General features: G+C 45.4%; 1 protein-coding gene across 2 annotated transcripts; it reads right to left on the minus strand.

Moving 5' to 3' along the window:
* Window positions 1-56: 56 nt before the first annotated feature.
* On the minus strand, window positions 57-27856 carry FGF9 (fibroblast growth factor 9; the record flags this gene model as incomplete). Of its 2 annotated transcripts, none has more annotated exons than XM_082498258.1 (4): window positions 57-302; window positions 20091-20194; window positions 26711-26974; window positions 27715-27856. In XM_082498258.1, 4 exons carry the CDS (start codon window positions 27854-27856, stop codon window positions 57-59), a joined length of 756 nt encoding a protein of 251 aa, XP_082354384.1. The 2 variants fall into 2 exon arrangements, with proteins under 2 accessions (XP_082354384.1, XP_082354385.1); XM_082498259.1 differs by lacking the exon at window positions 27715-27856 and adding an exon at window positions 27215-27236.

Raw genomic sequence — 27856 nt, forward strand, 5'->3', positions numbered from 1 at the left:
CATGAAACCTTTATAGTGGTTACTTTTTAAGGGCTCAAGTGAAGGAATTGTCTTTGTCAACTTTGGCTTAAAATATCCTTATATAGTTCCGGTACTTTCTCAGGGTCCACTGGTCTAGGTAAAAAATGTGTAAATTTTTGATGCCGTTTAGTCCTAGTCCCTTCTCTTGGAGTCCCATCTTTATTTAACGCAACGTAGTATCGTCTTCCAGTGTCCACGTGTTTATATAGATTTGATGAATATGTGTTATACCAGTTTTCTTCAAACTGCTCTCTGAATACACACTCCTGGGTTAATTTTTCCTATGGAGAGAAAAGAAAGAGCAGTAAGAAGATAGGATAGACACAAAAATAATTTTTTAAATATGTTATAATTAATTGATATTATTATATATTATATTTTTTATTTTATATAATAAATCATTTAAAATATTTTTAAAGAATTACTATTTTCACAGCTTGAAATCAGTACCTCCTTTCTCAATTTGCAAAATTAACCATTTCAATATTTCCAGTTTTAGCTGAGTAAAAGTATTGCTGGGTATTTCATTAAGCAGTCACAAGGGTGGATAACTCTATGTGAAGCAAAAATGATTCTCCAAAAGCCTCATTGCCCAAATCAAAACAGCAATGGGGCTTTGAGCGACCTGGAAGCAGAAGGTGTCCCTGCCCAAGATAGCGGGGTTGGAACTAGATGATCTTTCAGGTCCCTTCCAACCCCCAAAATTCTATGATGCTATGATTCTAAAACTGAAAACAGACATTTTAATTTCTGATCATTCCCAAGCAGTTCACAAGACATTGCTGGACTTGTATAACGAACTCGAACAAACAGACATAAATAAAGAAAACTAGCACTGGTTTGCAGGACTGTTATACAATTTAGGGCCTTAAAATCTCTATGTTCTTTCATTGCACGGGGACTCAACGCATTTCAGTAATTTAAAAAGATACAATTTACTACCTTTCATTTGGTTCATTATTTGTATCATGGAACCACAACCTAAGAGAGCTTCAAACAGGAGCACAAGCCCCATGTGCTGAGATGAAGTTAGGCCAGGAAACTCCTCCAGGCTTGCATTACTAGGGTTGTCCTTGTGTCTTGTCCCACTGATGGGACCCACTGAAGAATCATAGAATAGTTAGGGTTGGGAGGGACCTTTAAAAGTCACCTAGTCCAACTCCCCTGCAATGAGCAGTGACATCTTCAACCAGATCAGGTTGCTCAGAGCCCCATCCAACCTGACCTTGAATGTTTCCAGGGATGGGGCATCTACTATCTCTCTGGGCAACCTGTGCCAGTGTTTCACCACCCTCACTGTAGAATCATAGAATTGTCTAGGTTGGAAGAGACCTTTAAGATCACCAAGTCCAGCCATCAACCTAGCACTGCCAAAACCACCACTAAACCATGTCTCTAAGCACGACATCTACATGTCTTTTAAAAACCTCCAGGGATGGCAACTCCACCACTTCCCTGGGCAGCCTGTTCCAATGCTTAACAACCCTTTCTGTGAGGAAACTTTTCCTAATATCCAATCTAAACCTCCCCTGATGTAACTTGAGGCCATTTCCTCTTGTCCTGTGGCCTGTTACTTGGGAGAAGAGACTGACCCCCACCTCTCTACAACCTCCTTTCAGGTAGCTGTAGAGAGCAATAAGGTCTCCCCTCAGCCTCCTTTTCTCCAGCCTAAACAACCCCAGTTCCCTCAGCCACTCCTCATAAGACTTGTGCTCTACACCCCTCACCAGCTTCATTGCCCTTCTCTGGACACACTCCAGCACCTCAATGTCTTTCTTGTAGTGAGGGGCCCAAACCTGAACACAATATTCAAGGTGGGGCCTTATCAGTGTAAAAACTTTCTTCCCTATATCTAGACTAAATCTTCCCTCTTTTAGTTTAAAGACATGAAAGACATCAACCATTCATCAGATCCCCCTGCCACAGACTCCCACTCCTTCCAGCTCACCCACTTACTCAGTCTGTGTGTACTCCTCTACATCCTTTTGATCTAAATAGATGGGGTTTGACTAAAAAGCAGCCACTTGATAACCGGATTCATTTTAGGAAAGACTCACAGAAGTGACCAAGCAAGAAGACTGGAAAAAAGGTGGCGAGCTGTAGCATGGGAGAGCTGCTGGAAAGCTGGGAAAAATAAGCCTGGAAATATTCTTTTCAGCTAGCACAAAAAATTTAATAATGATATTTTTTTTTGTAACAAGAGTTCTCACTTGAATAGCACTCACATCAACCAAACTCAGCTTCAAGGTGAGGATCAGTTTCTAATTATTACAAAATTATTACACAACACAGACTTCTATGAGTGTGTTTTACAGACACTATATCTTAAAACAGTGCTTTTAGATAGATACACAGAGAAGGGAAAAATGGAGACCAAGGTCCAAATGCAGCAAAGCATTTACAGCACCTAAGTTGTAAATGTGTGCCCGAACAAAACTAAGAAGCCACAGCTCAAGCTCCAGTGCCCCCAAGAAGCCACCATCCATGGCTTAATTCAGGAGCTTCCCAAAACCCACCATCACTGAAGCTTGCAGCTTGCCCTGGGGTTGCAGGTGCCTTTGGGGCCACCTCTGCTGCTCAGGACTCAGCTCAGAGCCCTTCCCCAAAGTGACATCCTTCAACCCAGATGTTTCACTGCTGCTTTGCATGGCAAGCACGCTGCTCCCAGGATAGAGCTCTGCAGCCCACCAGGGTTGGGGACCGGGGTCCCAGCCAGGTCCAAGGAGCCCTACACACCTTACAGGAGTCGCTCGGGGACTACCCCACACAGGGAAAGCAACCCCTGCGCAAGTGGGGAGAGCAAGTCAGCACCCCTCTGCACCCCTACAAACTGGCTACCGGCTGCAAAGCCAGGGTCCCAGCACCTAAAAGTTTGGGATTTAGAGGTTTCTTCTAAATTCAACCCATGGAAACTCCAGTAGGCAAGAAAGGCACCACGTAAGCAGTTCCCACCTTCCCCTCTGATGGGCATTGGGAACCTCATCACCACTCAGGAAGGAGAAATACCCGACAGAACCAGGTTTTGGACGTTAAACGCTTCAGTATTCACTATGGCAGCAGCCATGTCCCTGTGTGTATCCGAGTGGCTGCAGCGCGCACAGTGGCAGGAGGAGCCTGTGGTGGAGGAGAAGACGGGAATCCTGTCTCTCGCACCCTCTCCTGCGGTTCGACCGGGAGACTTCCCTCCCTGCGGGTCCAGCTGAGCCGCGCGTGTGGAAACATGAGCACGTGCGCAGGCCAGCTGTATATAACATTTTATTTTAGAGGCGTTTCTGACTATAACATTTTTCATGTGCAAAGCAGCTCAAACACAGCAACATTCCGTACTGGTTATAGGGAAAAGAAGCACAAATCTGTTTATATTAAATCCTTATCTGTGGGCCAGATTCCGCAACCTCCTCTTGATAATTGCCTCTCCGTCCTTTGACAGGTAGAAACTGCAGCAGCAATGAATTTTACTGCACCTCAGCAGCAGCTGAAAGTTACACACATTGCAGAGCCCCTTGTACAGCCTCAGTGTACAAACTATTATAAAAACTATTCAGCTGCTGTGAAGATTGTCTTTAAGTACAGCTTTCATTAATGTTTTATTGTGCGGGAGGTTTGAAATCACTTTGTTTGCTTTAAGGCAGAAGCAGATGCTAAGGGGTATGATACGCTGGGCCTATAGGCCCATGGGGAAAGAGAAACTAATTCAAATTGTTTTCCTGCTCTCAGAAGGCAATAGGATCACATGACGAGCACTGCAGAAGCACTCCCTGCTAAAAATAGCAACATTTTAGGAAGATATTTCAGTCCTGTCTTGAATTCATTAATTATTCACTTCATCTGCATTTTTTTTAGCATCATCATAAATTTCTATCTTTGCAAGAACAGTACTTCCCCCCATGCCCTGAAGGAGAAATTTTAAAATAGCCTCTCTTTATCTGGCAGGTTTGATGGATCGTGGCAGTGCTGTGGTACGCTTAACCAGCAGACCCTGAATAAGGAGGTTTGCACTTTACTGCGCTCTGGATGAGTTCAATGGATTTCAAGCTTAGAAATTCAATCTTTATTTTACAAGCTTATCCTGTTTTTACTTCACATCCTCTTACAACACAGCTACATCTCTTCTGTCCTTCAGCAAAATTCTCAGAAATTCATGTATAGGCAGTAGGCAAATACTTCAACATGAACTCAACAGAGCAACTGGGATGCAGGTTCAGATATGTAGGGACACTAACACTAACAATTACACTTTCAGAGAAGTGAAATAATTTCTTTATAAATTCATCAAACCGTTTCCTTCTAGGATACCTAGAAATTCCAGTTATAGTCAAAGACCACTGGAGTAAATAAGTGTTGGTGACTTTGGATCAGGCCCTGTAAATAATGTGGAGACCCAAATCCCAGCATATCCTTCTTCCCATGCCCTGGGAGAACCTTACAATAGTGTCTCACCTAGTACCATTATAGACAGAAACCAATATCCACTGGAGTAATCACCTATGTAGAATCATAGAATCACAGAATCATTTAGGTTGGAAAAGACCTTTAAGATCACCAAGTCCAGCCTTTAATCTAACACTGCCAAGTCCACCACTAAACCATGTACTACCACAACACTACTTAACACTACCTTACACTCATGTTTTGAGCACACATGCCTTTATTCAAGCCAGAAATGAGCATAATACAGGGGTGAGGCTGGTCCATCCTGCCAACAAACACCTTCTTGCCTCACCAGCTTAGGTTGGGAAAGTCTTGCTGAAAGCCAACTCTCCCAGTATGGGAATGAGACGGTGTTTCCTGATCACAAGTGGCTTACATTTCCCCTTCTGGCTACGACTTTTAGAAAGTCCCTATATGCACAATTGAAAAGCAAGATTTAGCCCTAGAATACAACAATTTTTGCCTACTTTTATTCTAGCCACTGACTTCTCTACCATTTTTCCAGTGCCGATATTTCTCTGCACCATTCTTAGTGTCACTAGACATCTTTGTCAAAGGCTGACACAAGTACCGAACATTCCCAACTGTAACAGCTATGGAACGTAACCTGCGTTCCTGTGAAAAGGGAGGCTACTTGCCTTAATCAAATCATTTAATTCAGGGGCCAAATATGGAGGTGGCCTCAAAATTATACAAATTAGACGTTGCACCATGTACTACATGTTTTCTATGAGGACTGTTTGTGGAGTATTCCACTATAAAGTGATTGATTCTCACTTTACTACATTTCCACGCATTACCTGTTTGGGTTTGCTTTAACCTATTATTTAAGATGGAACGTACAAATAATTGAATTGTGCAAAAATGCACCTATCACAAGGGTGGAAACCCAAAGTAGATTTAATTCAGAAGTCTGCTAATGCCTGGTCAGTGTTAGCAAGCCCAGAAACCCTTTCCCTTCCTATATTCTCCACCACCTAAACAGGGAGAAAAATAATTCTGTTATCCTATTTCCAGGTAGATCGTTTAAAAGTGAGATTGTAAATTAATAAAGTAGTTACAGCCATCACAAGGAGAGATTTTCCAGCTTGTTTAAAAACAGATATCCCTGTGAAGCAGCTGATTGGAAATAAGTGGAAATAGGCAAAATACATGTACCCTTCCCAGAGAATGGTTTCATGACTCTAAAGAACGGTAAGACATTTGTGCTGCTTAGTAGTTGAAAGCACAGTACAGGGTCCTGTATAAAACACATAAATATTCTTTTTCCTTTTGAATAGCCTTACATAGCTAAAACTCCAATTTATTTTGTAACCTGATCATCATTCCTAAAATGACAACAAATACATTTCAGGTTCAGCAAACGATTCTGTTCTGTCCCACCTATATTTTTCCCTTTTGCAAACTGCTACACTGGTTCAATACACTTCACAAGAAAACACCTAACCAAGAAGTCCAAACAACTCTTAACATGAACTATATCTGACGTAGTCAGCACTTCCTACATACCTGCTGCACGTTATCACCATCTTAATCCACCCTGTCTTAATAAAATCATGTTTAAATACACAGTCTCCTAAATAAGTTCATGCGAATCCCTTATTATGGCTATACGATGTTAATAAAAAATGCACATGTAGTGAAGAGAAACAACAAAAGAAAACCCTATTCTCTTCCGAAGTGGTTTTCTTTGCTGTTCTGCCTACAAACACACACTTTTTTACATGCAGTTGGCCCTTCCCATGCGGTAATGCAAACAGCCTCTAGAACATACTATGTTCAGCTAATAATTAACACTCATCCAGAGTTGTCATAAATAAAGGTGTAGTTTAGCACTTGCTGTGGTGTTGTCTGACCTCCCATGCCAAGCCTGTTTGTCTCTGGCTGAGCAGACAACCTCCAGCCACAAACAGAAGCCAAACACCGGTTTCCGAGCAGTGCCACTTTCCTTTCCAAGTTAGACAGCAGTGCCAGGCAAGCTCTGCCCATCGAGTATCTGACTCGGTGAATGTCACAGGGTTTTCTTTGAAGAGTTTCTCCAAGCAGTGGTTTTTTTCAGCATGCTTTGTTTAATAATTTGATAGAACATGGAAAAAAGGAAGGGGGGAAGAAAAAAAGTCTGCCAGAAGGACTAGCTGGCTGGGTTTTTGTGTTTCTGTCAGTGATTCTCCATGAACACTGCAGAAAGACAGCAGGAAACCCTGCAGGGCCAGAAGAGAGACCAAGCAAATAGCCAGGCACCCACGCTGCCACCCACGCTGCCACCCACATGCATTTCATATTCCATGGCACTTTTTATAAGAGGAGGGAAATTAGGCAAGGATATCCTGGCAAAAACACAGTCGGGCAATTGCATTTTCCCTACTTGAGGTCACCTTGTACTTTCACAGAGATGAAGTATTCATCTTAGTTTCTCCTCCTAAACTTCTAATTAATTTGTATAAAGTTTTTATTATACATAAATCCACACACACAAAAAAAAAATGTGGCTGTTCTGTACGGCTGCCATGGAACAGTTATGAGAGCGCTTAAAGATTAATATCTTTCATACAAAATGCTTGTTAAGTTCCCAAGACCTGGCAGAACCTCATCCCCTTGGGAGCATTGTCACCAAGAGGTGCAATAGCTACACAGATACAGGCACCATGGTGCTTCCACTTCCCATGAAGGCACCAGAAAAGCAGAGCTTCCTGAACAAAGCCAGCAGACTCCAGCATCAACAATAAAATCCCCAGAGGCTGTCAGTGCAGCAGAGATTTCATTGCTTCACCCTTTTGCCCCTCTTTTCCCACTCCCATGGCCTCCACACCATCATGGACCTCCTCTGGAGGCACCGGACTGGGATCCAGCCCTACGCTATCCCAGGGTTGTTTACAGAACTTTTCTGACATGAGCCACAGCAGGATGAGATGCCAATTAGGCCTCCATCCATTTTTTGCCGCTGCCAAATCCACAGCTCTTACTTTTACTGATATCCACTCCTTTGAGATTTCAAGTTTGCAGCATCTGTCAAGCTTTAAGCGTGCCCTCCCTGGACATGAAATCATTATAGGAAGAGCGACCCCGCTGTGCCTGAGCTCGCATCTGCCAGCACAGGCTGCCTACCAGCAGCCATGCTTATGTCTATAAAGGTTTGATTTAGATCTGCCCAGCCAAGTGCATTAGATGAAAACCCATTTTCACCTAAACACCCAGGGTCTGCTCAGGCTGCTGTTGGAAGTCATGACAAAGCTCCAGGGACAGGCCTCGGGCCATGTAAGCTGTCACAGTGCCATTTCTCTGGAAGCCGAAGAGCTTCCTTCTCCGCACCACAACGGAGCAGGACCAGGAGGAAGTCAACTCTTAAAAAACAAACAAACAAGAAGCAGGTGTGTTCCCCTCCCTTCCACGCCAGCAGGACCGGGCCCATACTGTGCCGTTTACTAGTCACACTTCTGACCTCTATTTTATTTTTGGTTTCTCTGGCACAATCAAGAACTGCAGTCATCAATGTTATCTAAGCATCTAATTCATAACGCTTGGCTGAACCCTTCCAAGAATCAGAAAGCAAGGTGGTATGCAATCTGATACAGGGGACGGAGCCAATTTTTAAAGAAGACAGGAGAAAAGTTCCCATCAGCTTAAATGGAACTTGGATCAGGCTCGCAATGATAAAAAGGCAACAAATATTTTAAGACACTAAAAGAACCATTTCAGGCACGCTCAGATTTACTGAAAGCTGTAACTTGACCTACCCCGGCTCCCCACTCCACAAATTCTCTTCTATCAAAAGACAACGTGTATGTCAAACCAGTGCTGTTATCCTACAGCTACACACTCACTCTTTAGCCTGAAATACTAGTTAAGCTTTTAACTGAATAGAGATTTTTAAATAAAACATGCTTTCCTTATATACAACCAAGATGAAGCATCGCATCAAAGTGTTTTGTCAGTATTCTTCACTTTGTTTTGTAGTTCTCTAAGCACAGAATGGCGGGTTAAAGAAAAGATAGCCCTCCTTCAGCAGAAACTGCTGCCTTTTGCAGGAGCAGCTAAACTCACACGCTGAAAGACATTGTAAAGTGGGTGATAAAAAGTACTTAGTATTCATGAGACTCTACACTCAGTCCATACCCCCCAAACTGGATTTATCCATCATTAGAGAAGCACCTTATCCCTCAGCTACAAGGCGTCATCATAAAATCAGCAGAATGCTCAGGGTCCTTCATAAAACACTTTGCCATGGGGACCAAATAATTATAATACATATGTAGTGATAAAAATGTACGCTATAAAAGTACTTCATGTTTTATTCTTTCAGCAAGGTGATTTGGTCAAGGACTGATTAACAAAAGCCTGTCTCTGTATTTGGTATTGATTTTAGGTAAAGCTACCTGATAGGTACTAGCTCAGAGACCGGGGACGTTACTGACCACACTGCCATTCTGGATGGGGGTCTTCAAACAAACAAAGCATCACAGGCTATTGCATTTTGGGAAGATCCAGTCCTTCTCGCTGAAATGTCAAACATCTGTTGGAGTCTTGTAAACCAATAAATTTGCCAAAGAGATTTTAAAATCTACAGTGCTTTGCAAAGAGCTGGTGGTACTTTAATGTCTTTACCCAGCAGGACTCGAATGCATATTCAGTTTAAGTTGTTTTAAAATTAGGCCTTTTAATTTCCCACCTTTTTTGGTTCACAAAGGCAGGTCAGCATTTCAAAGAGTTGCTGCTGATGAAAAGATGTCACATTTGCCCCTTTAGACAGCCGTGTTCCTCTGTTGGCAAACATTTCTCATAAGCGGTCTCTCCAGAGATGACTCTTTGGATACTTCCCCCATTCCTTTTCCTAGAGGCAATCCCACCATAAAGTAATGGATCTAGATACGCAATTTTTAACATTTCACTTTCTGAGTAGGACAAAAAAGATTTCCCTAAAATTCCTCAGAAAAACCACATCTTTGGTGCTGCTATGCTCTGACTTAGGTTTTCAGTGACATAGCTGACCCAGCCTTTGGGAAACACTGGAGGAAGCCGGGTGGCTCGGCTCCTCCACAAGCCCCCTACTCCTCACACACACATCAGTAGAGCTTGTCTTTCAATGGGTCAAACTTTAGCCATGCAGCTAATTTCAGCTTTGATGAAAGAAGTTGTCAATCTGCCTGAAAAAAAAATAGATATATAATAACAACTTCAACAGAATTGGTGATTGAAGAGCTCAAAGACCAGGCAGTTGGCCTACCAGGCACCAGCTGCACATGGACCTTCCAAAGAATTCAGATTTTTAAAATACAAAGGAAAAAAAAAATGATTATTTGGGTTAAGTTTTACAACATTTGTCTTTTCTAAAATGACTCAAAGGAGTTTTCTGAAGCCTTCCCCAGTAAGTTTTCTGTTCTGAGTCCAGATTATACGACAGATGCTGTCCTAACGAAGGCATCCGCAGGCCAAAATTCCCTTGCTATTCAAAGGCAATAAACATTTACATGTTAAAAGACTGTCTTTAGATTGCAGGCTCTTATGGGCAGGAACTCTGTCTAGATTTAGGTTTTTTAAATGATAAATACAGTAGAGCTCTTATCTTGATCGGGGTCTGCTGACACAACCATAAAATTAATAGGTGGTTTTACAGGAGCAGGTTCAATCCTGCTTCCATTAAATTCAATGGCATTTCAACCGTAACAGAATCAAGTCAAAATTTCTCCTGAGTCACAGTTACAGTGTCTCCATAATTGTATTGAACTCAAAGTGTAAAGTTTAGCAGATTAAAGATGCACAGCCTGGGCCAGACCTCAAAAGCATGCAGCATCCACACTAGAAGCCAAGTTTTTCCTCAGCAGCAGTTGTGGAACATGGATATAAAATCTGATCTTCAAACCAAAAGTAGCAGCAGAGGTCTGCCTTTATGAAAGGAATGAAAAAGAAACCAAAAGGCTTTATAAAAGGGAAAGAAATGGATTTGCACTGTAACAAGCTTTATTTCTTAAGCTTTTTGAATGCGACACAGATGAACTGCGTTACTGCACATCACCAAATCAGCCTGAGCACATTCAAACTGCAAAGCAAATCTCAACCTAGACAAAATCCCTAATGAAGTCCCCGCAGGGCAGACTTTTTCTACTCTGTCTTTGAAAATGATGAATGGTAAAGTGGGAAAGAGTGCCACGTTCACATCCCACTGGCTCCTGAGTCAGAAACAGAGCACATCAGATCTTTATCTGATGCAGCGAATAATCCCCAAGCATATCTCAGTATGTCACTGCTGATGATGTTCTTTTAGCATGTCACTTCAACATGCTATTCTCAGATCAACTGAAGATGCTGAACTTTTTCACACCTCCGTATGGTTAACACAACTAGCTCCTGAAACGTTCAGGGCTGCAGCGACTGGGGAGCTACACAACCGCAAAGAAGTGAATCTGAAGATGCTAAAGCTGAACATGCCCCGCGCTCGCTCGCTGGGTAGGATTTGGGTTTAGGATGCAGCAATGCCACTGTAACAGCCGCCCACTGCCGACAGCACTGTACTCAACCCCTCTCCTGTCCCATACTGCAGCTGACTCCCCCATTGAGCATTGCCCAAACAGGCCACAAGCCAGCCCAGGGAACTAAAATGGCAGAGAAGCAACTCTAAAAATAAATAAATAAATAAATAAATAAATAAATAAATAAATAAATAAATACTTTCTTCTGTGGCTTTAGATTCCTAAATTAGCCTCCTGACGGGTCAGATGAGTGCTGGTGTCGGAGCAAGGAAGGAAGCAGAAGCACGCAGCGGAGGCAGGGAACCAAGACTGCCCTTTCTGGAAGAGGGCTTCTGCAAGGTGTGAGATCACCTTGGCTGTCTCGTCAAGTAGCACCTCTAATCTCCTGGTTTTGTAAGAATATAAAATTCCATACATCTTTTATTAGGGGAAAGCAAACTATTGAATTGAAGCTCAAGTAAGATCTTGCTTTATCAACGTTTAGCTTTATACACATATATATGCATAATTTATGTAGGAGATACTCTAACTCTTTCCTGTCCCAGGCATGTAGTGAGAATCCAGATCCAGCACAGAATCACAGAGACCAAGGTAAGGAGATCACTGAGGGTTTTCCCTCTTATAAAATTATCCACAGACCTAATATGCATCTGGAATGAAGTCCTCGGAGGAAAATCAAAGACATGAGGAACAGTGTAGTGTCTATCCCACAGGACACTACTCGTAGCTGTTCCTCTTTGGTGACAGGTGTTATAATCTGTGACATTCTGATTTAAAAAACAGACTTAAGTCTTAGTTTAATAAGAACCACAGTAGTTTCAGTTTCACACAGAGCTTTCTCCCACATTACCTCTGTTAAGCATATGGATGCACCTATCAAGTCTTCCCACGGCAGTACCCACATCTCAAAAGACCTTTCTTTGTTCTACAGAGTCCTTCATAGCTTGCTATCATTTTGCTGACTTGTTTGTGGTTTCTGGTGCCTGTGAGGAACTCTAACAGTACCCAGCTTTCAGCAAGGCTGCCCATCCAAATTCAGAGAGAGGCTATCAGCAAAGGTGAAGTAGATGAGGTTATAGACAAATCTTCTCAAGGAACTAACTTTTCAGGGCTTTTCTCAGATCTACGCTATCCACAAAGACTATGTCCACAATTACAAAGCTGTTTCCTTCCGTGCAGTGCAGAGAGAAAGAAGTTTACACTTCATCTCCCACCTCCCTGAAAAAATTCTACAGATCAGCTCAAAATCTCACTTCCTCATGACCTGAAACTTCCTAATTATCCAGCCTAAGCTTTCTTGTGACCCATTCAAACCAATTCCTTCTTGTCCTCTATTTCAAGGACATTTTTTTCTCTCTCTGGCATTAAACGTCAATGTATTTGCAGAGACCAAGAGTGTACCCCCTCAGTTTTCATTCCACAGGCCAGATAAACCAAGGTCTTTAGACTCTATCATTTTAGTCTTTTCATCCCTCTGATCATCCCAGTAAGCCCTTTCTGCACCTCTTCCAGTTTCACTTTATCTTCTGTAATACAAGTGACCATAACTGCACTTTGCATTTGGACTAGATCCCACTGGTGCCATACGCAGTGGTACTGGTAGAGCTCTCCATAAAGCTCACATGTAAACATTTTGGGCACTTAAGTTCATCAAATCCCTTCTGCAAGGCACCCTTCTATGCTGAAAATACTTCCCAACTTCACAACATCTGCAAATTTCAGTAACACACTACTACTACTTTTTTTTTTTTACGACAAGATGTTTAATGTCCCTAATAAAAACAGGGAATAAAACGAGCCCAAGGACCAATCCATAAAAACTCTACTAACAGCTTCACTCCAGTCTTATACTTTTCAACACTCCCCATTGCTGTCTTCTCTTCAGTTCTTTTGCCATTTCTCATACAAATCAACCACTAACACCCATTTTACCTCCTGTAGCAAATTCTCTCTTCTGCTGGGTCATACCTAGCACAGCCCTGCGGATCAGTGCAACCATAATTCCTATTTCTAGGAAAAGAAATTCCTACCAAAAACAAAATAGTAGGCTTGCCTGAAACTATTCATCCAGCTTCAGTACACTCATCTTGCACGTACTTCCAGGCCCTCCTCTATTCCTTCACACAAAAGGGTGTTCCTACACCCCAAGCAGAACCCAGATCAGACTGGGAGCCCTGCTGCTTCCCAGGTTGTGGTCCTGGCCAAACAGAAACCACATGGCCAGAGGTCCACAAACACTTGAGGATGGCAAACACTTGCATTTCCTCTGGAAAAAGCACTCCCTCCCTTCGCCCGGGCTTGCTCCCACCTTTGCATCACGTCTTGCAGTGACCTGGAGGGGAACCACCGTGGCTGAAGACAGCCCTTCTGCTTGACCAGATTGTTTTCCAGTTCCCTGCTTCAATTCACCGGGCAGCAACAGAAACCCGTGTGCCAGCAAAACGGAGGGGATGGATGATTGGAGGGAAAACACCCACTTCTTTTAGCAGTGGTGTCAACTGCCCCCGCTCCCTTTGCTCATCACACGACAGGCTCATCACCCCAGCCCCGTGGTACCACCCCAAGGAGTCTGTCGGAAATACGGGCTAGCCCAGTTAGCATGTTGTGCAGCCACGTTCAGGCTATAGTCCATTTGCACTCCCGCTTGAATACACAGTGTTTATAAAGACTCCTGTTCCCTTTTCATTTACATCGCTTAAATTTTTTTTTGCCTTATATTTTAGTGTATGTTTCAGAGCCCCCATCAGCTTCATTGCAGCTATTTCCATTTTATCCCTGTGCTTCTACACCTGTAAGACACGTGCTCTTCTGCACCCTGCCCTTCTCCCATTCCTTGCAGACCCTCTGCCAAGCACCCACAGCCCGTGAGACTAAAAAACCTTCCAGGCAGTTTCACCCTTGCTGGGTTACCATTTCCACAGGATTTCTGCATCTCTGACAAAGTTTCGAGTTTCCTTCACATTCAGAGCCACAAGCACCTTTATGAAGAGGTTCACTTCAGATCTCAAAGTTTACTCTTTCAAATTAGTTCCAGGCCTCTTTGTTGTAACTCTTGTGCTTAAAGTGAATTTACTTAGGAAGATGCGAGTCGTAGTTACTGCTAAAAGACACCATCGGGTTTTTGATCACGGGAATGCTGGGTTTTCCTGAGTAATGCTGCTCGTGCGGAAAGCCTGGCTGCTCCTCGCAACTCAGCCGCCCCAGGAACTGCCCTCTGCCTCTCCACCATTTGTACCATTGAGCAAAAGGCACTCTATCATTTTACACACAAGCAGAAGGGTGTTAAACCTGCTGCCATAGCCATTATTCCTCCTGGGATTTGACCACTCTCAGCCTAGAAGTCTGTGCCTTCACTCACCATAATTGCATTTAATTCTCTCTCCAAAAATTCTTCTGTGCTGCAATTGTCCTGTTTCCAGGCTCACCTCAGCCACAGGCACCTGCATGTACACTGACATACAGATAATCCAGATTTAAAAAAAAAAAAAAATCAATCTGAAGCCTACAGAATCCCTTTAGATTGGAGGTGTTTAACACTAATAGGAGGAAAGTGTGAAAGATAGTGCAGGGTAATTTATTTATCTACCCTGTTCTCAGATATCTGCAGTGACCATATACTTCACCCAAATGCTGTTCCCAACATGCACCTTCAACCTGTGTTTTTCTTCACGTTGCTTCCGTGCACCTTGACCTACCATTTGAAGGGCTGAACAATTCCCTTCCCTTATTTGCACGGGAACATAAAAGATATTTTTAGAATGCAGCAAAACAAATCCTTACCTACACCAAGCAATTTTCAGTAAACTACAAAAAATTGTCCCTTTTCCCTCAAAAAAACTTCTGTTCGCTGTCTTTATAGCCGCATAGTCCTTCCAGGGCTGTGGGGACCCAAACAAAAGCACAAAGCACTGCAGGTGCAGCCCTGCTGGGACAATAAAGAGGCATATCGTCACCTCCCCACACACTTACTGGGAAAACATGTTTCTTCAAGGACAGTACTCTCTCTCTCTCCTCCACCAACCTCTCCCCAGTAATTTTGGGAGCAAAAGGCAGGTTTAGTGTCCCAAAAACATTGGGACAAACAAGTTTTCAGTTAATTTTTTGAAGGATAGCAATTTATTGCCCTGTTAGAAGCAGTCCTAAATCTAACTTTGCTGCACACACCCTGTCAGCCTGAAACCCAATGGTGAGGAGCCTCCATCCCGGGCTCCAGATCTGGGGTCTTCGGCTCTGTCGGCACATGAAGCCTCTACACCCTCCCCTCTCCTTCCAAGCACTCCTAGCTCTCTCTCTCCCTTCCTCAACAACTCCACTACCTTCCCTCCTGCCTTCCTCCAACCCCCAGCACAGGTCCCCTTGTCACTGCTCCAGATCTTCCAACTCCCAATTTTCCTTCTGAGCATCCAACCTGAGCTGCCTTTTGCCATCTGCCAAGGACACAAGGAACAATGGAGACACCAATGTTTCACAGAATCAGAGAATGGTTTGGGTTGGAAGGGATCTTTAAAGATCATCTAGTCCAACCTTCCTGCAATGAGCAGGAACATCTTCAACTAGATCAGGTTGCACAGAGCCCTGTCCAACCTGACTTTGAATGTCTCCAAGGATGAGGCGTCTGCAAGCTCTCTGGACAACCTGTTCCAGTGTTCCACCACCCTCACCATAAAAAATTTCTTCCTTATATCTAGTCAGAGGAGTTGGGCAGGTCCATGCCCATGGGAGATCTGTGGGGCAGGAATGCCAGCAGTGGAATGTAGCACAGCTTTCTATGGCAGAAGAGCCCGAGACAGTGAGGGCAGCTGAGGTGAGGATGTCCCATGGTCCTGCTGTGCTCGAGGTAGCACTGGATTGCCTGAGAGGACAGCCTGGGATGGGAACAATGTGTACCCCATGATTCAGGTGCTCATCACTGCCTGCCATGTGGGTGCTGACTGTTGATATTCCCAAGGGCAGCAGTGCAGGACAGCATGAGGGTGGGGACAGACCATGAAGGTCATACGACTGATCAGAAAGACCTCCCTCACTCCACCGCACGGCACCGAGGAGCACAGCTAAGACACATTGGCTAACACTCTTGCCAGAAGTGCTGGCAAGAGCCGTTTGGCACTTGGGAAAGAATAAGGTCTTCGTGTCTCATCATAACACCCTTCAGGTCCTATCTGTAGTTTGGATTTTTCCTGCTCTCCATGGACAAGCACAGTAGCTGTTGTGAAACGTGATGAGTCATAGCTGCAGGCTGCGAGGGGAAGGCAAGGTAAAGGGAGAGCAGGGACAGAGCAAGACGGAAGGGAAAGCTGCTGTCACTCTCCAGCCTCCAAGTCATCGCTACGTGGCTTCTCCGCAGTACCACATACATTTATCTTCAGCTTTCCCTCATCCCGTGGGACGAGGAGGAACTTCAGAACAGCCACCATATGTTATACATTGCTGCCTGAGAGCAGCATGAGAGTCACTGGGCCTTTTTAACCAGAATACGCAGTGGAAACTGCCCCCTGTGACAGTGGCAAGTTGGGAAGAGTGTTTGTCAGGCAGCTAATCTAGGAGGAAAGCAGCATGTTGAGAAGGCCAAGAGGAACATGTCTGGATCAAGATACACTGAAACTGTCTTTACTGTTGCCTTTTATGAAAATTGGCAGCGATCATCCTTCCTGGCTGCTCTGCTTCACCATATGTCCCATCTCCAGTGCCACCACAAATATGCTGGGAAAAATCTTCCTGTGCCAAATGTTTCAAACACAAATGTAGAAGGATATAAGTCTTTTAGGTCGCTGATTTGATTCACACCTAATGTATTTTTCATGCAGTAATTTGAATATAAATATGAAACTGTTGTGGACACAAGGCATCTATTCCCGCAACGTCAAGTGCTGCAGTACTGAAGGCTTGCAGAAACACACCTGCTTAGGTCCACAATGCTGATGCAGAGCAGGACCAGGTATTTCTTAGGCTGATATTCAGTTGTGCGTGGGAAACAGTTTTCCCACCTTAGAAAACATGTTTGCAGCCTTGTAAGTGTACCTGCTCCATGACAACGCCAATGCTATTCACAGCCACCAGTGAAGAAACCAAGACAGAGGGACCCACCTCCCAGCACAGGCAGCACAAGGGCAGCTTGCTGGTGCCAGAGAACAGTCCAACACCAGTGACCGCCCTGCTTAATTCAGGTGAAAAACTTGAACCTCAATCTGTCACGTATCAGCCTCAAAACTAATTTCACTTAAACCGATCTCTCTCACCATAAAGATAATTCTGTGCTGGATTGTGACTTGCTTCTGGTTTAAACTGTGACATTTATTCCCAACAGAGAACTTCATTTTCAATTAATTGCGCTTTTTTGACCAAAAGCAAAACACTGTCACTTAAAAATGTCCAGCCAATGCTGCACAAAAATCTGCTCTGAGGTCTGCTTATCTCAGTGTTTCTACCAGAGCTGACAGTTGCTGAAATATAGGCACTAGGATTGCTGGTGTTGACAAGGCTTTAAAGCATCATCACACTGAGTAGCCATTAGAGGTTATATTTCATTGGAAGTAATGTAATTCAATTACCATCACTCTTTAGTATGTGCCATTTCTGGAGGCTGACAATAAGCCATATCATCCATCAGATTTTAACCTGAACTTTGCATTCTGGCCCTATGGATCGCCAGTTCTCCATTATGAATGGCTTCATATTTTTAGCGTCATTTCTTAGGGAAAAGAGGTTATCCAATTATACTGTACATCCATCTGCCTGCCTGTCTGTCCTTCCTTAGCTTTTCAACCACACTCAATCAGGAGGCAAAGGTCTTCAAGAAAATTAAGTTCCTATCAGTTTTGCGACTAATCAGAGGCAGGGTAAAGAAGAGAAATCATTTGGGAGTGGTGAGCTATGTAATCCCTGCAAACCGACAACCCAGTGAGCATGGACAGCTAACACTGTCTCTCTCTCCGTGCAAGAAACACAAAAGGGTGGGGAATTTGTGTTACTGAAGAGACAGAAGGTCAGGGAGACCCATGTCTTGGACTGTGAGACACAAACCGCAAGGAAAGCAGGCTCCTTTAAAACATGGAACAACTATTTTATTAACACAGTGAGCTCAGTAATTTACAAAGAATTTCTTGTGCATACTTCTTCAGCAAAGAATGTTTTGAGTAATTCACTCTGACAGTCAAACATATTGCAAACACCAAATATAAACTGCACAGAAAAGTGATGTAACATTTGCTTTCCCAAGTCTATGCATTTAAGCTCTATCAATAACCACATTTTCTTTTCCTGAATATCTGAAGTGTAGAGTAACTGATTCACTATGTTTATCTGTTTAAACGATTACTTTTACTGATGATTACCAACATTACTGATTCATATTGCTGCTGTTCTTCTGCCTGTTTGCTGCCTAACTGAACCATAAAAGTACTCATGACTTCACCAGTTCTGTGTACCGTACACCAGCTGCACGAGGATTGGGACTCATGACAATTTACTCACTCCTCACTGGCAACTTGTTTACGTCTGTCATTGCACCCATTCCCTTTCTCTCTTCCTTGCCATCCTTCCAACCTTTCCCTCCTCATATTGCCATTTATGCTAACTCCCTTCTTGTGGCCTTTCCCACTCACTGGTTCTCACCATCTCTGCATCTCCCCTTCTCCTCCAGGTCCATGCATTTGCCATCTCAGCCTTGCCCCTCATTCTACCACCTCTTTTTGTGCCTCCCACATACACTGTCATGATCTGTACCTTCGGAACAAAAAGCAGGCTAGGGGACGAAGCCAGAAGACAGTCACCTTCCCCTCTCTACCTTCCTTTTCTCACACAAAACGTTACTAGAAAGGGATCGGTGAACCTGGAGCCCCCATAAAAACACTTCTGCTGAACCCTCCTGGTCTTGCTTCCTCAGACTCCTCCATGGATCATGTATTGAGAAGGTAGACTTCCCTCTTACTCCTCTAGTTTTCACATGCCCACTCACCACCATCTTCTCATGTTTCCTCCAACTCTTACTGTTGTCCCACTCAGTTCCCTCCTCACCCTTTTCCCAGTTACCGTTACTCCCCTCCGACACAGGTATTTTCAGCTACACCCAAAGCCACATTCTAACTCATTTTTGAGTGTCTCTCTCTTTGCAATGATTAGGCCATCTGTTGACTACTTGCATCCCCTCCTCCATGCTTCTAACAAATCCCAGTGAATACACAGCCTCTCTTCACTTTAGACGTACCACTGCTTCTCTAGTCCTTGTCACCTTTGGAGGTTTGGATACTTTACTGCTAGAAGTTGCCTTCTACTATTTGGGGATTCACCTGCTCGATTTCAGTTCCCCCTTGCCCACAATCTATCCAGGGTGTGAACCCCCACATATGCCCGATGTCTGAAGTATTCCCAGGTAAGGATCACATCACACGCACACATGTGCGGACACCCCTCTGCTGCGAGACAGCCCGTGTTGCGGCGGATGGTCACCCATCAGCTGCAGGTATGCTGGCTGGCCAGCCTAACTCCCACGTCTGAAATACCAAGTTTTCCCCCTCCCTCAAACACGTTACTCACTCACCAAGCCTCTTGTCCTCATTCCTATACTTTTTCTAACTGTTATCAAGTTCTATTTCTCATTTTCTCATCCACATAGAATCATAGAATTGTTGAGTTTGGAAGGGACCTTTAAGATCATCAAGTACAACCATTAACCCACCCTGACAAAACCACGTCTAAACCATGTCCGCAAGTACCAAGTCCACCCTTTTTTTAAACACCTCCAGGGATGGCAAATACACCATCTCCCTGAGCAGCCTATATCTCCTCCTCTACTTTCTTTTGTCAATTCCTAGAAAGGTCTCTACCTACGCACAAAAGGCAGCAACTTTGTCTTGTTGTGGGTCTCTACTGAAAGGACAGGCTTTACAAATCTTACAGTACATCCTTTAGTCTTCCTTGACCAGCTCTGGCCATCATCGTTGCTTGTATCTAAATTGTCCATCTGCATTATTACCAGTTCCTGATTTTGTCACCTTTTCCCTCTCCTGTGTTCATTATACCACCCATAGGGTCTTGTTTCTAATTAGACTCCAAGATATTTAAAGCAGAAACAGTGCTTGCACAGCACCTCGTGCAATGGGGGCTTGTAGGAGCCAGCAAGTATTTTTCCCACAGAACGTTAAGGATCGTGACTGCCCAAGGCAAGTGGGAACTTACCGAGCCGTACAATTCCCCTTTCTCATTCATTCCAAGGTAGAGTCCACTGTCGACTCCTCGGATGCTGACCAAGCCCACTGCTATACTGATAAATTCCAGTATACCTATAAAATGCAGGAAAAAACAAACAATGTACATATTGTTTCCATTGAAAGATCTTTTTTTTTTCAGATGTGACTGATCCCTGAGCAACAAGCAGCTATTTTCAAAGGTGTTTTTCCATTTTCAGATGATAAGGAACAAATGAATATATCTTAAAGTACAATACTTCAACAGTGAAACCCCTGCTACAATGATGCGTTGCAGACAGCATTAACAGGCCAAATTAAAAGATCACTCTCAAACCTTCTCATTATTTCTAAACACAAATCTAAAGTTCAGTCATATTCTGCTTTGCACAACAAATACTACATTCAAAGAAAAAAGAAACAAGTTTCCAGATTGACAAAATTAGCAGTATTAAAAAACTTCTGAAATTTGTCTCACAAAATAAATTCTGAAAAATACACGTGAATCAGAATTGTGAGATGAAAACAATGTTACACACGGAACCAAAAGTTCTACTTCCAGGCATCAATGAATCGGGAATATGGGGAAAGATTTACTCACAGTATGATCTTCCAGAGGCTCGAGAAATGAAAATCCTTAATATAGTCCAGAGTCTCACACATTTCTGTCTAGATATTAACCATTCTCTCCAGTGTGTTATTTTTTACTCATCTCAAATTTGGAAATTAAAGTATTCTAAACCTAAGTAATAGTGTATAAATGATTCAATCTTCCGGTGCACACGACAGCAAGCTCACACAGACATTTGCGCACTAGAAATAAGAACATTTTGCAGAGAAGCACTGCTTCTGCAAAGCTCTGAGGCTCAGCATCAACGTGCACGGTACAGCGAGTATCTGTATCAAATATCAGCTCATCTGGTTCTGAGGGGTTGGGGTTTTTTTGGCAGCCTTCCCTGCAAACTGCTTACCTCTTCAATGAGGATGCTACCAGGCAAACCTCGCACAAACCTAGAAGCCTTGTATAAAAAATGGAAATTGCTTCCTATTTGGGAGTGCTCGTGTAAGACTGTAACCATCTCAAAGGAGTTATCCAGCACCAGTCACTTGCACACTGCTGCATTATGTGACTTTCTGAGCCACAAAATAAAGCACAGAGTAGCATTTTCAATATATTTTGTGAATTTTCATGTCTAAGTACATCACGTAACTATTTTTAAAGCTTATTGGAAACTGTATTTGCATGAAATAATAAAATAACGGTATAGTATGTGTTGAGCCTCACGTGGCCAATAAAAAAGCACTTTCATGGATTTTTTGAACAATTAATTTGGCATCTCCCGCAAAATAGTTGTGCACTAATCAATAACAGGCATGAATCACATAAATCTAACACAGCACAAGTTGAAGCCAATAGGGAAAATTTATAGCCAAGCTAATGTAAAGATGAAATGTATTCCCTGTAAGGGACTATTGATCATTACCTTATATATTATTCAGTACTACAAACACCATAGTCTTATTGTTTTGATAACCCCATTTTAAGGCCTGGGCATCTGAAATTATTCTCTACACATGCACAAATAAAAAGTACTGAGAGGAAATATTTAGTAACTATGGATTTTTTTTTTTTAAGCAATAAAAAGTGATAGCATGCTGTTTATCTGGTATATGTAGTGCCTCAAATACAATCGATCCATTGAAACAATTGAAACATTCCTATTATATCTGGACACGCAATACTTCCAGATTTCTTACTAAGGCTTTTGCTGTAAAGCTTTTACCAAGCTATCATATTACCAAGCAATTTTAACTCAGGTTAAATCTTATAAGTGTGTATTATACCATGCTATAGCTAAGTTAGTAAGTCTGGCATCTTTCACATCAGTATAAATGTAGACTTTAATTGCTGTCCTCGTTTCAAATATTTGGGCGCATGCTGCTTAGTGCGTCAAATGAGCAAAACAGCACTGTCACATCCTATTGTAAGTGCAGAAGATGAATCTAAGGCACATGGCATAGAGCATCCACATATCTGAGATCAGAATAGAGACTTCTTCATTTGAAATATTCCAAAGCCTATCCATAACAAGTTTTATGCGGCATGCTGTTAAGTCCTTCAAGAGATTATCTGAGGCCAAGCACACAGTCTTACACAAGTCTTGCCAGTTTAAGGATTGCATGAGTTGGCCCAACGCTCCTGGGAGTATTTTCACTGTATCACTATACAGATAGTACTTAGGACCTGAACCAGATATTAAAATAGATATCTCTCTTCAAAATGAGGCTGGACCAAACAAAAATCAGGACAGCTCCAAAATTTAAAAGCTAGGGCCCTTTTTATAGCTAAAAATGGGAAAGAGAAGAAGAGGAGAGAGGAAATAACTGTCTCAGTACATGGGATGCTGAATATCTTCTTATCAGACATTAAACATTTTGTTTAATGAAACCACTTCAAGGCAAAAACCTGCTCCTCCACAAAGAGGTTAGGAAGAAAGTTTTGCGGAAAGTTATACCTTTATATGCCCGCATCAGCCCTTCACGCACCTTCTTCCACCTGATCTGACTTTGAGCATGCTGAGCAGCCGGAGGGCACCAGGACACTGACCGTGAAGGCCAGTCCTACTCTCTTGCCAGGCTTACAGGAGGGGGGAGGTGGGTCGTTCACACAACGTAAAATCTTAACCTTCATCTAGTTTAGCTCTAGTGAAGAACAGACTTACAGACGCGTTTGCCTTGGGTGTAAGCAATGAACATCTCTGCAACTACACATCTTTTTGTTGCTGGTGTTCCACCCTTGGCACGTTTCTGTCTTTGGCTATATCTAGGCTCTTGTTGCATTGCTGGAGTGAAGCAGTTTAGCTTGCACCTAGCACCCTAACCCACCATCAACGAATACGGTCAACAAGCACCTCTGCCAGCCACTTCTTTGTACGACTGACTTCCCGGGGAAGCAGAGAGAAGGGAAGCGGCGGCGGACCCGCAGGCAGAGCGCAGGTCGCCGGAGCTGCGCTGCCGCGTGTTTAGCAAGCGATCACTCGCCCAGGGGCGAGCAGAGGGGCGAGGAAAGCAGAGCCCTCGGCGGCTCAGAAGCTCGGCGATGGGGCGAGGGCAGGGGCTTCCCCGGCGTCCCCCTGCCTCCCTCCCTCCCGCCGGCCGGGGCTGCGGCGCTCGGCTGAGCAGAGCGCTCCGCCGGGATGCGTCCCGCCTGTCGCAGCTGTCACCGCTCCGCCCGCTCCCCCCCATGATGCCAATTAAGAGAGAGGAGCGCAGACAGCCACAGCCCCCCAGGAGGCAGCAGGGCCCTGCTTCAGTTTCAGGCTCTTACAGCGCCCTTGCTCCCCCCGCACACACCCTTAGCCGCCCCGCATCCCCTCCCCTCTGCAACGCTCTATAGCGGGGGGGACTGCGGGGGCTGCTCGGGGCCCTTCCCTCCCCCTAAAACCTGGCCCCCGATTTCCACAGCCCTCCGCATCCACCCACACCCCCCCGCCCCGGTCTGCCGGCTCTCCCCGGAGACAACGCGGGGGGAGGGGGGGGGGGGGGGGGCAGCCGGCCCGGCTCCCCCCTCCCCCCCCTCCCATCCATCAGCAGAAGGGACGGGCCCCCCCATCCCCGGCTGGAGCCGCCCCCCGCGTCCTGCCGGGCGCTGACCCCGCCTGGGCAGCCCGAGCGGCGGGGCGGGCAGGGCGAGGCGGAGGGGCGGGCGGCTGCGCGGCTCCCGCAGATGATGAACGCAGCGGTTCCGTGTAGCAGCAGGTCCCGGGGAGCGGAGGTCACCTGCTGACAAGCTTTTTTTTTTTTTTTTTCCTTTTCCTGCATGCTCCTATTTTTTTAATGCTGTGCATGCAGTACTTGTGCTGACGCACAGAGGCACGCCTCTCCGCTGTTACAGAGTTCCTGAATTTACAATGACTCCACTGTCTAGCAAATGCCCTAGACTAAAGGAGACTGCATCAAAAAAAAAAAAAAATTCTTTTGTCACCCAGGAGAGATAAGGCTTTGATCACCTGAGATGGCGTTTATGGGGGGACGCACCGAGCCGAGCTCTCTCGGGGAGCTTGGCTTTTAGAGATGGACATCTTGCTGCAAGAATTGCGAAATGCCAGGGCTCCCAGAACCGGGCGAGTATAGACACACAATATGGCTCGGTTTATTGTATGCAATAGGCACACATCCAACATAGCATCACAAAAGAATTACTCTTATCTGATGTCTCTCCAGAGGTGTGTGCGTGTGTGTGTGCGGGGAGGGGGATTCCCACAGGGCAGAGCCCAGAGAGGAGTTTACGCGGAGCCCCCGGGGTTTTCTCTTTGTCCTCTTTATTCCTGCAGGAAAACTTCCTTCTGACTCTTCCCCCCACATCCACACACAGGCAGGTTTCCCTCACACGCTCGGAGGAGAGCAATCAGCCTGCTCTACCCCGGGCAGCTCCCGAGTTGGGATGCAGACCTTCCCAGGATCGTCAGAAGACTTTACAATCACCCAAACCCAAATAGCATCTGCTATTCGGTAACCTCCCGACAAACACAACAGCAATGTCACGGCACCGATACAAAAGCACCGAGATCCCTTCCCCGCCCCCAAATAAGCCGGGAGCCCCGAGGCATCCCATGGCTTTGCCCTGCCCGGTCTGCCCGACCCCGGACCGAGCAGGGGCATCACGGGCGCTCCAGGGGAGAGGAGTTATAGCAAGGGTGCATCCTGGGGAGGGCGATCAAAGCGAGAAGGAAAAAAAAAAATACATCTATTTAAAGACAAGGCGCTGCGAGGGCTGGGAGAGCTGCCCCTCGGAATCGTCAGCTTCCTACAACTGCGGCTGGAAAGCCATTTTTAAAAATAGACGCCGCGAATAATGTGGTCGCCGCCGCCTTGCGAAGAGAACAGCTGGCGGCCCTCCTCCGGGGGCGGCGGGGCCCCGCGGGGTGCCGGCCCCCCGCAGCCCCGGCTGCCGGTGCCCTACACCTGCCGGCGGCCCGCACCGCCCCCCCCGGTGTGCCCGCAGCGGGCAGGGGGGAACCTGCGGCTGTAGTTCAGCAGCCACGCACGGCGGCCACCCGTGACGAGGAAAATGCCCAGACGCACAATTCCCCCATTCCCCGCACTGCGCGGCTGCCCAGAGCACTTTCCGCACTTTTTCTCGCTACCCAGCGTGGATGTTGCGCCCCCGGGAGAGCCGCGACGCTCCCCCCCCTCCACCCCCCCCTTCCGCGGGGACCCCGGGCGGGGGGCGTGGGAGGGAGGCAGAGCCTGGAAGCAGCGTGAGAGTGTGAGGGAGCAGCGGCTGGCGGGGGATGGAGGATAAACCTGCGACCGTGCGAGCCTCAGCCCTCTCCCTTTCCCTCCATCCTCCCCCGCCCCTTGCCTTCTGCGCCCTTTGGAGATCATCTCCTACAACACCGGTATTATCTAAACAGCTTCACAAAGCAATAAAATACAGTTTAGATATGGTTCAACATCTGGCATTAAAATACGAAGAGAGAGAGAGAAAAAAAAAATCACCACAGGACTTTGTTTTTACGAGCGAATTTAAGTGCTGTCAGGTTGGTTCACTCACAAGTTAACTCCTTCCAACAGCTGGGAGCGTGGCGAGCTAACCTGGCATATTTTCCTCACCCCTCCTTAAAAAAAAAAAAAAAAAAAAAAAAAGAAAGGCACAAAGCATCGGGCTCATCCAGGCTGTTTTAGTTACTTTGGTACATTCAATCTGCCGGGCCTTTACCAGTCTCCCTGGCAGCAAAGAAGCCGCAGGCCCACTTGACTCGCGTGTGCGTGTGCGCAACGCAGAGGCTCTTCAGAGCGGCCGGAGCCATGAGCCCTCCGAGCCCTCGCTGCTGAGTCACAAATAGCGTCCCCTGGAAATGAAATCCCGGGAACGCTCGCTCGAATTCGCTTGCCAGCTCGCCACGCCACGCAGAGCTCGGGAAAGGCAGGTTTCGGTGCAGGCGGGTGAGGGGTGAGGACGGACCCCACCTGCGCTCCCTCCCTGCCGCGGCGCCGGGCAGCGGCAGCGCCCCGCGGGTGCGGGACCGGGACCGGGCTCGGGCTCGGGCGGGCGGCGAGCCCCGCCGCCGGGGAACCCTCACCGAGAAGCGAAATAGGCTGGGTTTGCGATTCGGGCAGTTACTAGGGCAGGTAATCGGCAGAGAAAACGAAAGAAAAGCCCTCGTTAATTTGCGTACAGGACGACGGCCACTCCCTTCAGGAAACTCGGTGAATTTTAAATTGTAGTGGTTAATGATTAAAAACCCTTTAAACTCGCGCAATCAAATCATTCAGCAGAAACGTCCCGAGCAAAAATTCCACCACCGCCACCACCGCCTCCCAGTACGTGTCTGCTCTTAAGCAGAACTTGGGGCTACGCAAACATCGCTACCAAACACCCGGCGACTTCGGCGAGGGCTCCTGCTCCGCTGCGGTGGTGCCGCTTGTGTACATCTGCAATCCCGGACACATTCTTTTTTTTTTCTTTTTTTTTTTTTTTCCCGCTCGGCGGATCAGCCATCAGCACAAACCCCCATCCCCGCACCCACCCCCCCGCCGTCCCCCCGCCCGCAGTTCTGCCCCATTATTTCATCACATGACCACTAAAGGGTTAAGGATAATACCTACCAAATCTGCTGTGGTCTTGCCTGGTTCCCTGGATAGTACCATTGGGGAAGATTTCTAAATGAAATCCAGTCCTGCAGTATAGCTGCCTCCGCCTGAGGATCCCCTTTAAATGGTCCAAGTCCGTGACCGCAGGCCCCCTGGGTAGCCCACCTGCCTCAGACTGACCCAGGTGGTCACTTAACAAAACCGGACTATCCACCGGCAAAACGGGCACATTCCCAAAGGGTACTGCATCCTGCACACCGAAATAGTTCCCAACTTCACCTAAGGGAGCCATCAGAAGATTCTGCTTTTAGAGAATAAGAATAAACAATAATGATGGTGCCAAACCCAGGAGATATAAGATTAGGTATATTCCACTCCTCTCCCCTCCCTAGCGCAGTTACAGAGAAAATGTTCTTTCTTCAATCCATTAAATGCATAAATAAAAGTAATATTCTGTTTTGACTGGTACAGGTTCAAGGTCAAACCAGTTAGTCTACGAAACCACCACTTTATACTCACACACTGACATATTTATAAACATATAGATGTGTATATCTATATAAATGCATATATCCCCAGCTCTTAGCAAGCAATACGGTCTTCAGCCCATCCAACTGTAATAAAGAAAAAAATCCGTAGTTTCTCCATTTGGTTTAAGATACGAATGACCATAGCAACTTAAATACCTAGGCGTTATAGGGATTTTTTTTTTTTTAAGATGCACAGGCTACGTCAGGATTTATGGATTCTGACTCCAGAAAGGCATGCGCTGTTTTTACTCTATAACAGACTGCATACATCAGCATGAATCCCGCAAAGGGGGAGGGGGGAAATCTCACGTTGTTGGCTGAGATAAATCCAAAAAAAAAAAAAAAAAAAAGAAAAAGAAAAAGGAAAAAAGAAAAAGGAAAAAAAAAAACTTTTGACGTCCAAATCTATTATCCAGAATTCTCAGGAGGCTCAGCAGATGTCCACTGGTTTAGGATTATTGACGATCCACAAGCAAAGCAGCAACATACAAGTGCTTGTGCCTTTCTTGGCTGGCTCGAAACAGGTGTTGCTTCTGCAGGGCTCCCTGTGAAATGTTGTACTCCAGCACTGAGCTGCAGCTCTTGACTGTGGATCTCCATCCAGCACGCAGAGTGGCGCAGGAAGAGGCAT

The sequence above is a fragment of the Vanellus vanellus genome (assembly GCF_965231255.1).
Source record: "Vanellus vanellus genome assembly, chromosome: 1".
Taxonomy (NCBI): Eukaryota; Metazoa; Chordata; class Aves; order Charadriiformes; family Charadriidae; genus Vanellus; species Vanellus vanellus.